This window comes from Heptranchias perlo, chromosome 1 (genome assembly GCF_035084215.1).
Source record: "Heptranchias perlo isolate sHepPer1 chromosome 1, sHepPer1.hap1, whole genome shotgun sequence".
NCBI lineage: Eukaryota > Metazoa > Chordata > Chondrichthyes > Hexanchiformes > Hexanchidae > Heptranchias > Heptranchias perlo.
This window is the reverse complement of record NC_090325.1, coordinates 111,693,392-111,706,340: the sequence shown is the minus strand read 5'-3', so window position 1 is coordinate 111,706,340 and position 12,949 is coordinate 111,693,392. Positions and strand designations below refer to the sequence as shown.

General features: G+C 45.1%; 1 protein-coding gene across 1 annotated transcript; it reads left to right on the top strand.

Annotated features, from left to right (window-relative positions):
* Positions 1-5,575: 5,575 nt before the first annotated feature.
* Positions 5,576-12,367, top strand: LOC137340095 (ferritin heavy chain, oocyte isoform-like). The gene is made up of 4 exons (XM_068002424.1): positions 5,576-5,677; positions 7,918-8,064; positions 11,081-11,206; positions 11,606-12,367. Exons 1-4 carry the CDS (start codon positions 5,576-5,578, stop codon positions 11,750-11,752), a joined length of 522 nt encoding a protein of 173 aa, XP_067858525.1. The 3' UTR covers positions 11,753-12,367.
* The last annotated feature ends 582 nt before the right edge of the window (positions 12,368-12,949 follow it).

The following is a 12,949-nucleotide window of genomic DNA, read 5'->3' as shown; positions in this document are numbered from 1 at the left end:
TAAAGAGTTAAAGTTTTTAAGCAAGTACAGAGCCAGAGAAAGGGTGGAAGGGAGGGGATGAAAGAACAAAAGGGAAGGTCTGTGATAGGGTGGAGGGCAGGAGTGATTAAATGACAAAAGGGATGATGGTGCAAGGCAAGGAGGGTGGTAATGGGACAGGTTAAGAAACAAGAGATGGTGTAGGTGAGCTGTAAATGGCAACAGCAGAACCATTACCAGCAGCTTGCCCTTTTAAGTTAGGTTCACTGGGTTTACCCCCACGTGGATTTCAAGCGTATTTTACAACCCCCCCTTGTTAGATCTGCCCTTACTGTTGTGGGAACCCGCCTGGTTTGTTCAAGTTCAAGAAACTCCAATGGGGTCAGATCGCAGGTCACCAATGAATTGTAATTTCCCGTTCTGTCGCTGTTGTGGGGATAGAGTGGATCACATACATTCAGGCTCATTCTATCAAAACATTTCAATATGGCACCTAGATTAGTTGAAGGATATCACATGAATCTTCTCCTCCTCCTTTTCACTACATCTTGGAATTAGATTATTTAAAGTTTATGAAGTTTCATATATGATACCTAAATTAGCACGCTTCAAACTGTCCTACATAAACTCAGTCCAAAAGATATTAAACAAGCCATATCTGTGCACAGCAGGACTAAAGTACAATACTGAGTGAACTGCAACTTAATTCTTACTTGCCAGAGGCATCAAGGACTGAGTTGGATGCAGAAATGCATTAGTAACACTACTTTATTTAACTACATCTGCAATAACACAATAAATACCATGATAAGGTTAAGTAGTGGTGATTATAGTTAAAGTAAACTAATACTTAAAATCAATGAACAGAATCTAAATCATCATAAGAGCAACAGTAATTTAATTGTGTCACACTATCTCAGCAGTAGCTCGGTTCCTCGGAGTATAGCACCATTACATTTGGTGTTCAGGATTATAACATGAATTTAACAAGTTCAGTCTATAGCCAATGTATCACTGGTAGGCTTCGGGGTTAAGGCTGTCTCTTGGTGATGTGAGCATGAAATCAAACAACCTCTCTCTAGGCTGCAGCATCAGGAAGGTCTGACTTCCCCTGAGTCTCTGGCTTCATCTTTGGTGATGTCTGCGGCAAGTTGTCCTTCAAGGCCGTCGTCTTCTTTCTCTGGTCATCTTTTCTTCCTGGCTTTAGCTAAACTTGCACCTACTGGCCCAGAGATTTTCCTGGGGATCTACACCATAGGGACCCTTGAACAACACAAAAGAAAGAGGAAATTATAAAGTAAATTACATTATTAATAATCCATATTATCATGGGATTTTTGCACCACTCCGCCATTACCCTCACCGAAAACAATTCGAAGGTAATTATAACAAAAGCAAAATACTGCAGATGCTGGAAATCTGAAATAAAAACAGCAAATGCTGGAAATACTCAGCAAGTCAGGCAGCATCTGTGGAGAAAGAAACAGAGTTAACGTTTCAGGACAATGACCCTTCATCAGAACCGCCAGTTCTGACTAAAGGTCTTCGACCTGAAACGTTAACTCTGTTTCTTTCTCCACAAATGCTGCCTGACTTGCTGAGTATTTCCAGCATTTGCTATTTTTATTATAGAAGGTAATTAGTATAGCTCCACCACCATTAAAATCATTGGCGATTACAAACATCTCGCATTTAAGCCAGTTTTCACATTGTTGCAACTTAGAATTAGAAATAATGGCACTGGTTACCTGGCAGCAGCATGATTTATTGCTCCAAGATCATTTGTTAAGACCTTTAAACATATTTTCCAGTTGGCCTGAGCTTGTTTGCTTAGCCCTCGAAAACTTATAATGAGTATGATTTATTTCAAAGCATCTATTTGACACAGGCATTATATGGTTCTATAATGAAACCCTTATCAATCTAAGATTTAAATAACTTATCAATGCAGATTATCAAGCACTGAAGTGTTTTGCAACTACCACGTCATTTGATGCTTTGCGCAAATGCTTTGTGTTCAACCATAGCAGTCAGCGGTACATGTGCATTGGAATGGAGAGAGATTGCAGAACTCTGAGGTACAGAGGGATCTGGGTGTCCTAGTTCATGAATCACAAAAAGTTAGTATGCAGGTACAGCAAGTGATTAGGAAGGCAAATGGAATGTTGTCATTTATTGCAAGGGGAATGGAATATAAAAGTAGAGGTGTTTTGCTGCAGTTGTTCAGGGCATTGGTGAGACCACATCTAGAATACTGTGTGCAGTTTTGGTCTCCTTATTTAAGAAAGGACATAATTGCTTTGGAGGTGGTTCAGAGAAGGTTCACTCGACTGATTCCTGGGATGAGAGGTTTATCTTATGAGGAAAGGATGGACAAGTTGGGCCTGTATACACTGGAGTTTAGAAGAATGAGAGATGATCTTATTGAAACATATAAGATCCTGAGGGGACTAGAAAGGGTAGATGCTGAGAGGATGTTTCCCCTTGTGGGAGAGACTAGAACTAGGGGCCACAGTTTAAAAATAAGGGGTCTCCCATTTAAGATGGAGATGAGGAGAAATTTTTTCTCTCAGAGGATCGTGAGTCTGTGGAACTCCCTTCCCCAGAGAGCGGTGGAGGCAGGGTCATTGAATATTATTAAGGCTGAGTTAGATAGATTCCTGATTAACAAGGGAGTCAAAGGTTATAGTAGGTAGACGGGAAAGTAGGGTTGAGGTCACAATCAGATCAGCCATGATCTTATCAAATGGCAGAGCAGGCTCGAGGGGCCGAATGGTCTACTCCTGCTCTTAATTCGTATGTTTGTATGAATTCCATTATCAATCCCAAATGCTCCTTCAAAAATCTCTAAACAATAAAAAAATCCATAATATTCCAAACTCAATGAATAAAGTGGTGTACCCTGTGAGTTAATGCCAGGAGCCTGGTGATCCTTTAACTACAGTTAAAATATCTGGCACCTCGTCAGAGGGTGATCTGTCAGAATCGCCCCAATGCCATCATCATCCTCGGAGAAGGAGCTCAGGTGGGAACGAACGAATGTCTCAGGTTACTGAATTCTAATAAACATTGGCCTTTGGCCGAGCCGTGCCAACTGCGGTGTATTCTAATTAGAAATGCAAGGATATCTTTGAGATATGTTGTGAAGCTCTGATTCTGAGAACAGAGATGCTATCAGATTCAATTTAAGGAAAGTCAAAGAAACCAACAGCCTATTGCTCTCCCCTCCCACTCCGTGCTCCTGCTTTTCATGCCCCCCTCCTCATCGCTCCTGCTCTTCACCCCCCCTCCTCCGTTCTCCTGCTCTTTACCCCCTCTTCCTCACTCCTGCTCTTCACCCCCTCCTCCTCGCTCCTGCTCTTCACTCCCCTCCTCCGTGCTCCTGCACTTCACCCCCTCGCTCCTGCTCTTCACCCCCTCCTCCTCGCTCCTGCTCTTCACTCCCCTCCTCCTCGCTCCTGCTCTTCACTCCCCTCCTCCGTGCTCCTGCTCTTCACCCCCCTCGCTCCTGCTCTTCATCCCCCTCCTTGCTCCTGCTCTTCACCCCCCTCCTCTGTGCTCCTGCTCTTCACCCCCCTCCTCCTCGCTCCTGCTCTTCACTCCCCTCCTCCGTGCTCCTGCACTTCACCCCCTCGCTCCTGCTCTTCATCCCCCTCCTTGCTCCTGCTCTTCACCCCCCTCCTCTGTGCTCCTGCTCTTCACCCCCCTCCTCCTCACTCCTGCTCTTCACTCCCCTACTCCGTGCTCCTGCACTTCACCCCCTCGCTCCTGCTCTTCATCCCCCTCCTTGCTCCTGCTCTTCACCCCCCTCCTCTGTGCTCCTGCTCTTCACCCCCCTCCTCCTCGCTCCTGCTCTTCATCCCCCCTCCTCCATGCTCCTGCTCTTCACCCCCCTCCTCCTCGCTCCTGCTCTTCACCCCCCCCCTCCTCCATGCTCCTGCTCTTCATCCCCCCTCCTCCATGCTCCTGCTCTTCACCCCCCTCCTCCGTTCTCCTGCTCTTCACCCCCCTCCTCCTCGCTCCTGTTCTTCAGCCTCCTCCTCCGTGCTCCGGCTCTTCACCACACGCCCCTCCTCCATGCTCCTTCTCTTCACTCCTTCCTCCTCCTTGCTGCTGCTCTTCATCCCCTCCTCCATGCTCCTGCTCTTCACCCCCTCCTACTCGCTCCTGCTCTTCACCCCTTCCTCCTCTGTGCTCCTGCTCTTCACCCCTTCCCCCTCTGTGCTACTACTCTTCACCCATTCCTCCTCCATGCTCCTGCTCTTCACCCCCTCCTCCTCACTCCTGCTCTTCACCCCCTCCTCCTCACTCCTGCTCTTCACCCCCCTCCTCCTCGCTCCTGTTCTTCAGCCTCCTCCTCCGTGCTCCGGCTCTTCACCACACGCCCCTCCTCCATGCTCCTTCTCTTCACTCCTTCCTCCTCCTTGCTGCTGCTCTTCATCCCCTCCTCCATGCTCCTGCTCTTCACCCCCTCCTACTCGCTCCTGCTCTTCACCCCTTCCTCCTCTGTGCTCCTGCTCTTCACCCCTTCCCCCTCTGTGCTCCTGCTCTTCACCCCTTCCTCCTCCATGCTCCTGCTCTTCACCCCCTCCTCCTCACTCCTGCTCTTCACCCCCTCCTCCTCACTCCTGCTCTTCACCCCCTCCTCCTCACTCCTGCTCTTCACCCTACTCCAAAACAAAAGAAAAGGAAAGAAACCAACAGCAATGACATCACAGAATAATCATCCAAACTTGCCTGTATTCCAAAGCTCTGATTGGCTCAGGGTATCAAGCCCACACCCTCTTCTTTGTTAATTGGGTGCCTGGATCCATGGACAATTCCTGACTGGCCATCAGCCACTGTCAAATATCATTGGTAATGTCATACCCTGCTTCAATACAGGTGGTCCCAGTAGTATAAGTGTTTTTTTTAATTCATTCATGGGATATGGGCGTCGCTGGCGAGGCCAACATTTATTGCCCATCCCTAATTGCCCTTCAGAAGGTGGTGGTGAGCCGCCTTCTTGAACCGCTGCAGTCCGTGTGGTGAAGGTTCTCCCACAGTGCTGTTAGGAAGGGAGTTCCAGGATTTTGACCCAGCGACAATGAAAGAACGACGATATATTTCCAAGTTGGGATGGTGTGTGACTTGGAGGGGAACGTGCAGGTGGTGTTGTTCCCATGTGCCTGCTGCTCTTGTCCTTCTAGGTGGTAGAGGTCGCGGGTTTGGGAGGTGCTGTTGAAGAAGCCTTGGCGAGTTGCTGCAGTGCATCCTGTGCATGGTACACACTGCAGCCACGGTGCGCCGGTGGTGTAGGGAGTGAATGTTTAGGGTGGTGGATGGGGTGCCAATCAAGCGGGCTGCTTTGTCCTGGATGTTGTCGAGCTTCTTGAGTGTTGTTGGAGCTGCACTCATCCAGGCAAGTGGAGAGTATTCCATCACACTCCTGACTTGTGCCTTGTAGATGGTGGAAAGGCTTTGGGGAGTCAGGAGGTGAGTCACTCGCTGCAGAATACCCAGCCTCTGACCTGCTCTGGTAGTTTGTGAGAGAAGAGGTTAGGTTATTACTATAGTGGTGTTTGAACTAAGTTGTTGGCTAACAGTAAAAGTTAAGATGGCCTCCCAAGTGCGACAGAACTATCACAAAGACTGTGAGGATGCTGTGAACAAACAGATCAATATGGAGCTCTACAGCTCTTATGTTTACCTTTCCATGGTAATTTTTGTATTTTTGGAGTACTGTTTCAAAATTTAAAGCTGTGGCATCATTGTATTCTAAGCAGGTAGAATTTCTCTCGGTTGATGAATTGGCTTTAGAATGTAAGGACATAAGAAATAGAAGCAGGAGTAGGCCATCTGGCCCCTCGAGCCTGCTCTGCCATTCAACAAGATCATGGCTGATCTTCTACCTCTGCCATTTTCCTACACTATCCCCATATCCCTTGATGCCTTTAATATCTAGAAATCTATCAATCTCTGTTTTGAATGTACTCAATGACTGAGCCTCCACAGCCCTCTGGGGTAGAGAATTCCAAAGATTCACCACCCTCTGAGTGAAGAAATTTCTCCTCATCTCAGTTCTAAATGCCTACCCCTTTATTCTGAGACTGTGACCCCTGGTTCTAGATTCCCCAGCCAGGGGAAACATTCTCCCTGCATCTACCCTGTTGAGCCCTGTAAGAGTTTATGTTTCAGTGAGATCACTTCTCATTCTTCTAAATGCTAGGGAATACAGGCCTAATCTATTCAATTTCTCCATGACAATCCCGCCATCCCAGGAATGAGTCTGGTGAACCTTTGTTGCACTCCGTCTATTGCAAGTATATCCTTTCTAAGGTACAATGTGGAGATGCCGGTGATGGACTGGGGTGGACAAATGTAAGGAATCTTACAACACCAGGTTATAGTCCAACAAATTTATTTTAAAATCACAAGCTTTCGGAGATTATCCCTTTCGTCAGGTTACCTTTCTAAGGTAAGGAGACCAAAATTGTACACAATTGTACACAGGTGCAGTCTCACCAAGGCCCTATATAATTGCAGTAAGATATCTTTATTCCTGTACTCAAATCCTCTTGTGATAAAGGCCAACATACCATTTGCCTTCCAAATTGCTTACTGCACCTGCATGTTAGCTTTCAGTGACTCATGTACAAGGACACCCAGATCCCTTTGAACATCAACATTTCCCAACGTCTGACCATTTAAAAAATACTCTGCATTTCTTACCAAAGTGGATAACTTCACATTTTTCCACATTATATTCCATCTGCCATGTTCTTGCCCACTCACTTAGCCTGTCTATAGCCCCTTGAAGCCTCTTTGCATCCTCCTCACAACTCACATTCCCACCTAGTTTTGTGTCATCAGCAAACTTGGAAATATTTTGAAAATATTACATTTGATCCCCTCATCCAAATAGATTGTGGATAGGTGGGGCCCAAGCACTGATCCCAATAGTCACAGTCCGCCAATCTGAAAAGACCCATTTATTCCTACTCTGTTTTCTGTTTGTTAACCAATTCTCAATCCCTGTCAGTATATTACCCCCAGTTCTATCTGCTTTAACTTTATTCACTAACCTCATGTATGGAACCTTATTGAAAACCTTCTGAAAATCCAAATACACTGAGTCCCCCCTACTTATATATATATTTTTTTATTCATTCAATGTGGGCATCGCTGGCAAGGCCTGCATTTGTTGCCCATCCCTAATTGCTCTTGAGAAGGTGGTGCAGTCCGTGTGGTGACTTTTTGTAGCAAGATTGTACAACCGAGTGGCTTGCTCGGCCATTTCAGAGGGCGATTAAGAATCAACCACATTGCTGTGGGTCTGGAGTCACATATAGGCCAGACCGGGTAAGGACAGTAGGTTTCCTTCCACTTAAGGATATTAGTGAACCAGGTGGGTTTTTAACAACAATCCAGTAGTCTCATGGCCACCATTACTGATACTAGTTTGTTGTTCCAGATTTTATTTAATTTAATTTAAATTCCCCAGCTACCGTAGCGGGATTTGAACGCATGACTCTGGATTATTATTCCAGGCCTCTGGATTACTAGTCCAATAACATAACCACTATGCTACCATACCCTTATTCTACTAGTTACAACCTCAAGAACTTTAGAATGTACCTCTGTGACCCTCCCTCGTCTTAATCTTTGTGTAGATTGAATGTTAAAATGAAACTTCAATCCAACTCCCGAATGTTTTCTACGAATACAACCTTGTTCTGATGAGTTACTTCACAGGGAGGGACTTTCAACATATTCAGAAAAGATCAATGAAGCAAATTGAGTTTGACTTGCAAGAAAAACACTTTCTTAAACTGTGAACCTCTTAATTGAAAGCAGAGAATGGATAATTTGTCTTCCATAATGTTACCAATATTTTGAGTTGGCCATGGATGAGATCCAGATCTGACCTCTCCCTTTCCTTTTTTTTTCTACCTACAGACCTATTACTCTGACCAGGATCATGTTGCTCTGCGACACTTTGCTGAGTTCTTCAAGAAGCTGTCACATCAGGAATGGGAGCATGCTGAGAAACTGATGAAATTCCAAAATCAGTGTGGAGGCCTAATCATCTTGGAGGACATCAAGGTTTGCTTTTAACTAAGGGGTCTTCTGTGATGCAACTTGGGTAGCTTTAAAAGTTTCTGCATTATCTTGAATAGTTTGGTATCTTACCATTACACTCTTAAGTTCTTAAAAGCAAGTGAGATTAATTTGAGTAAAATTGCTAGTGTTGGGGGGAGTTAGCGAGTACTTGGCAAGTTTTAAGCTGATTAGGGTAATTGGTATGGCTTTGGGTCACTGAGCTAGAGGATAAAGGAGGATCCATGTATGTGGATGTTCAGAAGGAATGAGTTTCTGCACAACAACCTGCTAGATAAAGCTTTTGTGGTGCACGGATAGGAAACTGATATGGCAAGATGATGAAGAATTGGGTTTGAAGGACTATCATGTTGAAAGTTTTTTTTTAAAAAACACCTTCCCCTTTTGAGGCCCTAACCACTTGTGGATTTGGAAATAGGGGAGATAGATCAAAGCTCCAGGGTAATCCTAAACAAGACATAGTCTTCTGTAGGTACAGCACAGGAGGAGGCCATTTAGCTCATTGCGCCTGTGCTGGCTTTGAACAAACTATCCAATTAGTCCCATAGCCCTGTAATTTTTTTTCCTTCAAGTATTTATCCAATTCCCTTTTGAAAGTTACTATAGAATCTGCTTCCACCACCATTTCAGGCAGTGCATTCCAGATCATAACAAACCACTTTTTATTTAAAAAATGTTTCCTTATGTTGCCTCTGGTTCTTCTGACAATCACATCTGTGTCCTCTGGTTACTGACCCTCCTGCCACTGGAAACAGTTTCACCTTTACTTACTGTTGAAACCATCCATGATTTTGAACACCTCTATCAAATTTCCTCTGTTCTAAGGAGAACAACCCCAGCTTCTCCAGTCTCCACATAACTGAAGTCCCTCATCCCTGGCACCATTCTAGTAAATCTCTTCTGTGCCCTCTCAAGGCCTTGAATCCTTCCTAAAGTGTGCTTCCCAGAATTGAACACAATACTCCAGCTGTGACCTAACCATTGTTTTTTAAAGGCTTAGCATAACTTCCCTGCTTTTGTGCTCTATGCTTCCACTAATAAAGATGTGGAGATGCCGGTGATGGACTGGGGTTGACAATTGTAAACAATTTTACAACACCAAGTTATAGTCCAACAAATTTATTTTAAATTTCACAAGCTTTCGGAGGCTTCCTCCTTCCTCAGGTGAATGTTGTGGAAATGAAATCTTCAAACCCCAGCATTTATAAATCACAGAACAATGCCTGGTGATTACTGCCCGTTGCCAAGGCAATCACAGTGAGCAGACAGAGAGGTGTCACCTACAAGGCCACCGAATATACAAACCCCCCCAAAAAAAGAGAGAGATAGGCAGAGACATAGAGACATCCGGAAGGAAGACAGCAAATGACCCGTTATATTAAAAACAGATAACATTTGTTCACTGGTGGGGTTATGTGTAGCGTGACATGAACCCAAGATCCCGGTTGAGGCCGTCCTCATGGGTGCGGAACTTGGCTATCAATTTCTGCTCGACGATTTTGCGTTGTCGTGTGTCTCGAAGGCCGCCTTGGAGAACGCTTACCCGAAGGTTGGTGGCTCAATGTCCTTGACTGCTGAAGTATTCCCCGACTGGGAGGGAACCCTCCTGTCTGGCGATTGTTGCGCGGTGTCCGTTCATCCGTTGTCGCAGCGTCTGCATGGTCTCGCCAATGTACCATGCTCTGGGGCATCCTTTCCTGCAACGTATGAGGTAGACAACGTTGGCCGAGTCACAGGAGTATGAACCGTGCACCTGGTGGGTGGTGTCCTCTCGTGTGATGGTGGTATCTGTGTCGATGATCTGGCATGTCTTGCAGAGGTTACCGCGGCAGGGTTGTGTGGTGTCGTGGACGCTGTTCTCCTGAAGGCTGGGTAATTTGCTGCGAACGATGGTTTGTTTGAGGTTGGGTGGCGTTTCAAGGCGAGTAGTGGAGGTGTGGGGATGGCCATAGCGAGGTGTTCGTCGTCATTGATGACATGTTGAAGGCTGCGGAGAACATGGCGTAGTTCCACTAATAAAGCCCAGGATCCCATATATTAACAACCTTCTCAACTTGTCCGGCCACCTTCAAAGATTTGTGTAAATACACCCCCCCCCACCCCACCCCACCCCCCGCCCTAATACTGACCCCTGGGGAACCATGGTATACTTTCCTCTAGTCTGAAACAACCATTCACTTCTGTCCCTCTGCTTGCTGTTCTCAATTCACTGCTGAAAGGTGGTGGTAGATGTTTGTACATCCCAATACAAGAATGGCAGATGGAAGAATCTTAAAATGGGTAGATTTTAAAGTGACTTGATCGAGGTACTAGTTTGCAAATACAAAACAGTTAATACAGCCTATCATGAGTGAAGAATAAATACCAGAAACTGCATTGCAATTAGTGCTGGTCAGTGCACTTAGACTGTTGCATTCCAGTTGTTTGGAACCCACCTTGATAGTGCACTGGCCTTAATCTGGGGAGGCAAGTAAAGAGAAAGTTTAAAACCAGCTGGTTCATTAACAGTCCCTATCGAAGCATCACTGAAATGACATATTTCTTGAAGATGGAGGTTAATGATCTAATAAAGCTTTCTAAGAGAATTGATTCAGTGAATAGGGACAGGAGGATAATATTGGAATGTGAGTTTAATGGGAGTGGAAAACAAGAGCTTCAAGTTGAATGTGGGAGTTGCCTATTGAAAGCCAGTGATGCAAAGTCAATTGGGGTTTTTAAAAGGGAGAGATTGCTGCTTGGTGGGTATTTAGGGTTACGGCAAAAAAGGCAGTGAATTAGGATTAGAGCTGCTATGACTAATAAAAGTCAATTGACTAATGTGCGCCGAGTGTCTGGGAATGGCCTCCAATGCCATCCCAGTGATTATGACTCCACAATCCTTGTATTCAAGTGCACTGATTAACTTGTTATTTCTAACCCTGTTGTCCTTGAACATAACATCCCTTGGACTTCAAACTTCCTTTTGTAGCTGACTGTGCTGACAAGACAGCTCTCCTTTCAGAAACCAGAGCAGGATGAGAGGAACAATGTTCTGGAGGTGATGCAGAGAGCCCTGCAGATGAAGAAGAATGTTAATCAGAGTCTGCTGGATCTGCACAGACTGTCCACTGAGAGCACTGACCCTCATGTAAGTTTCAGATGAGTTGAGGGTGGTATTGGAATCTGCCACTTAACTCTACATTAGTAGAAAAATTTCCATATAGGTTTGTGTTTCACACTTGCAGAGAATTCAGGTTTTTTGGCAAAAGGCCATTTACACTATAGTCCTGGATCACTAAACTACTCCCAGGGCACTTGATATCTGAGGCATCAAAATGGATCTTGAGCACGCTCCAGTTTAATGGAATTGATGGCTTGCCACTTGTAGGGTAGTATTGGTCTTGTCTGGTTAAATGTGCCAATCTTCCAAATATGCTACTTTTAACCATGATCCCAGTCCAACAAAGGATTAAGATCAATTTCTCCGCTGGAGGAGATTCTCACTAACATCTGTGAGCTAATTGTACTTGTTTATCTCCATTTTCAGTTGTGCGACTTCCTGGAGACCCATTACTTAGATGAACAAGTCAAGATGATCAAGAAGCTCGGCGATCACATCACCAACTTGAAGCGACTGGGAGCTCCTGAGAATGGCATGGGAGTGTATCTGTTTGACAAGCATATCCTGAATTGACAGATTCATAGAAGTTTACAACATGGAAACAGGCCCTTCGGCCCAACATGTCCATGTCGCCCAGTTTGTACCACTAAGCTAGTCCCAATTGCCTGCACTTGGCCCATATCCCTCGATACCCATCTTACCCATGTAACTGTCCAAATGCTTTTTAAAAGACAAAATTGTACTCGCCTCTACTACTGCCTCTGGCAGCTCGTTCCAGACACTCACCACCCTTTGAGTGAAAAAATTGCCCCTCTGGACCCTTTTGTATCTCTCCCCTCTCCCCTCTCACCTTAAATCTATGCCCCCTCGTTATAGACTCCCCTACCTTTGGGAAAAGATTTTGACTATCTACCTTATCTATGCCCCTCATTATTTTACAGACTTCTATAAGATCACCCCTTAACCTCCTACTCTCCAGGGAAAAAAGTCTCAGTCTATCCAACCTCTCCCTATAAGTCAAACCATCAAGTCCCGGTAGCATCCTAGTAAATCTTTTCTGCACTCTTTCTAGTTTAATAATATCCTTTCTATAATAGGGTGACCAGAACTGTACACAGTATTCCAAGTGTGGCCTAACCAATGTCTTGTACAACTTCAACAAGACATCCCAACTCCTGTATTCAATGTTCTGACCAATGAAACCAAGCATGCTGAATGCCTTCTTCACCACCCTATCCACCTGTGACTCCACTTTCAAGGAGCTATGAACCTGTACTCCTAGATCTCTTTGTTCTATAACTCTCCCCAACGCCCTACCATTAACGGAGTAGGTCCTGGCCCGATTCGATCTACCAAAATGCATCACCTCACATTTATCTAAATTAAACTCCATCTGCCATTCATCGGCCCACTGGCCCAATTTATCAAGATCCCGTTGCAATCCTAGATAACCTTCTTCACTGTCCACAATGCCACCAATCTTGGTGTCATCTGCAAACTTACTAACCATGCCTCCTAAATTCTCATCCAAATCATTAATATAAATAACAAATAACAGCGGACCCAGCACCGATCCCTGAGGCACACCGCTGGTCACAGGCCTCCAGTTTGAAAAAACAACCCTCTACAACCACCCTCTGTCTTCTGTCGTCAATCTAATTTTGTATCCAATTGGCTACCTCACCTTGGATCCCGTGAGATCTAACCTTATGTAACAACCTACCATGTGGTACCTTGTCAAAAGCTTTGCTAAAGTCCATGTAGACCACG

What these genes read in the sequence shown, in the direction of transcription:
- LOC137340095 (XM_068002424.1), top strand. Translation starts at nt 5,576, where the DNA reads ATGGCCTCCCAAGTGCGACAGAACTATCACAAAGACTGTGAGGATGCT. An exon ending in CTTATGTTTACCTTTCCATG is followed by an intron (nt 5,678 to 7,917) that starts GTAATTTTTGTA and finishes TTCTACCTACAG; the next exon opens with ACCTATTACTCTGACCAGGA. An exon ending in CTGAGAGCACTGACCCTCAT is followed by an intron (nt 11,207 to 11,605) that starts GTAAGTTTCAGA and finishes CTCCATTTTCAG; the next exon opens with TTGTGCGACTTCCTGGAGAC.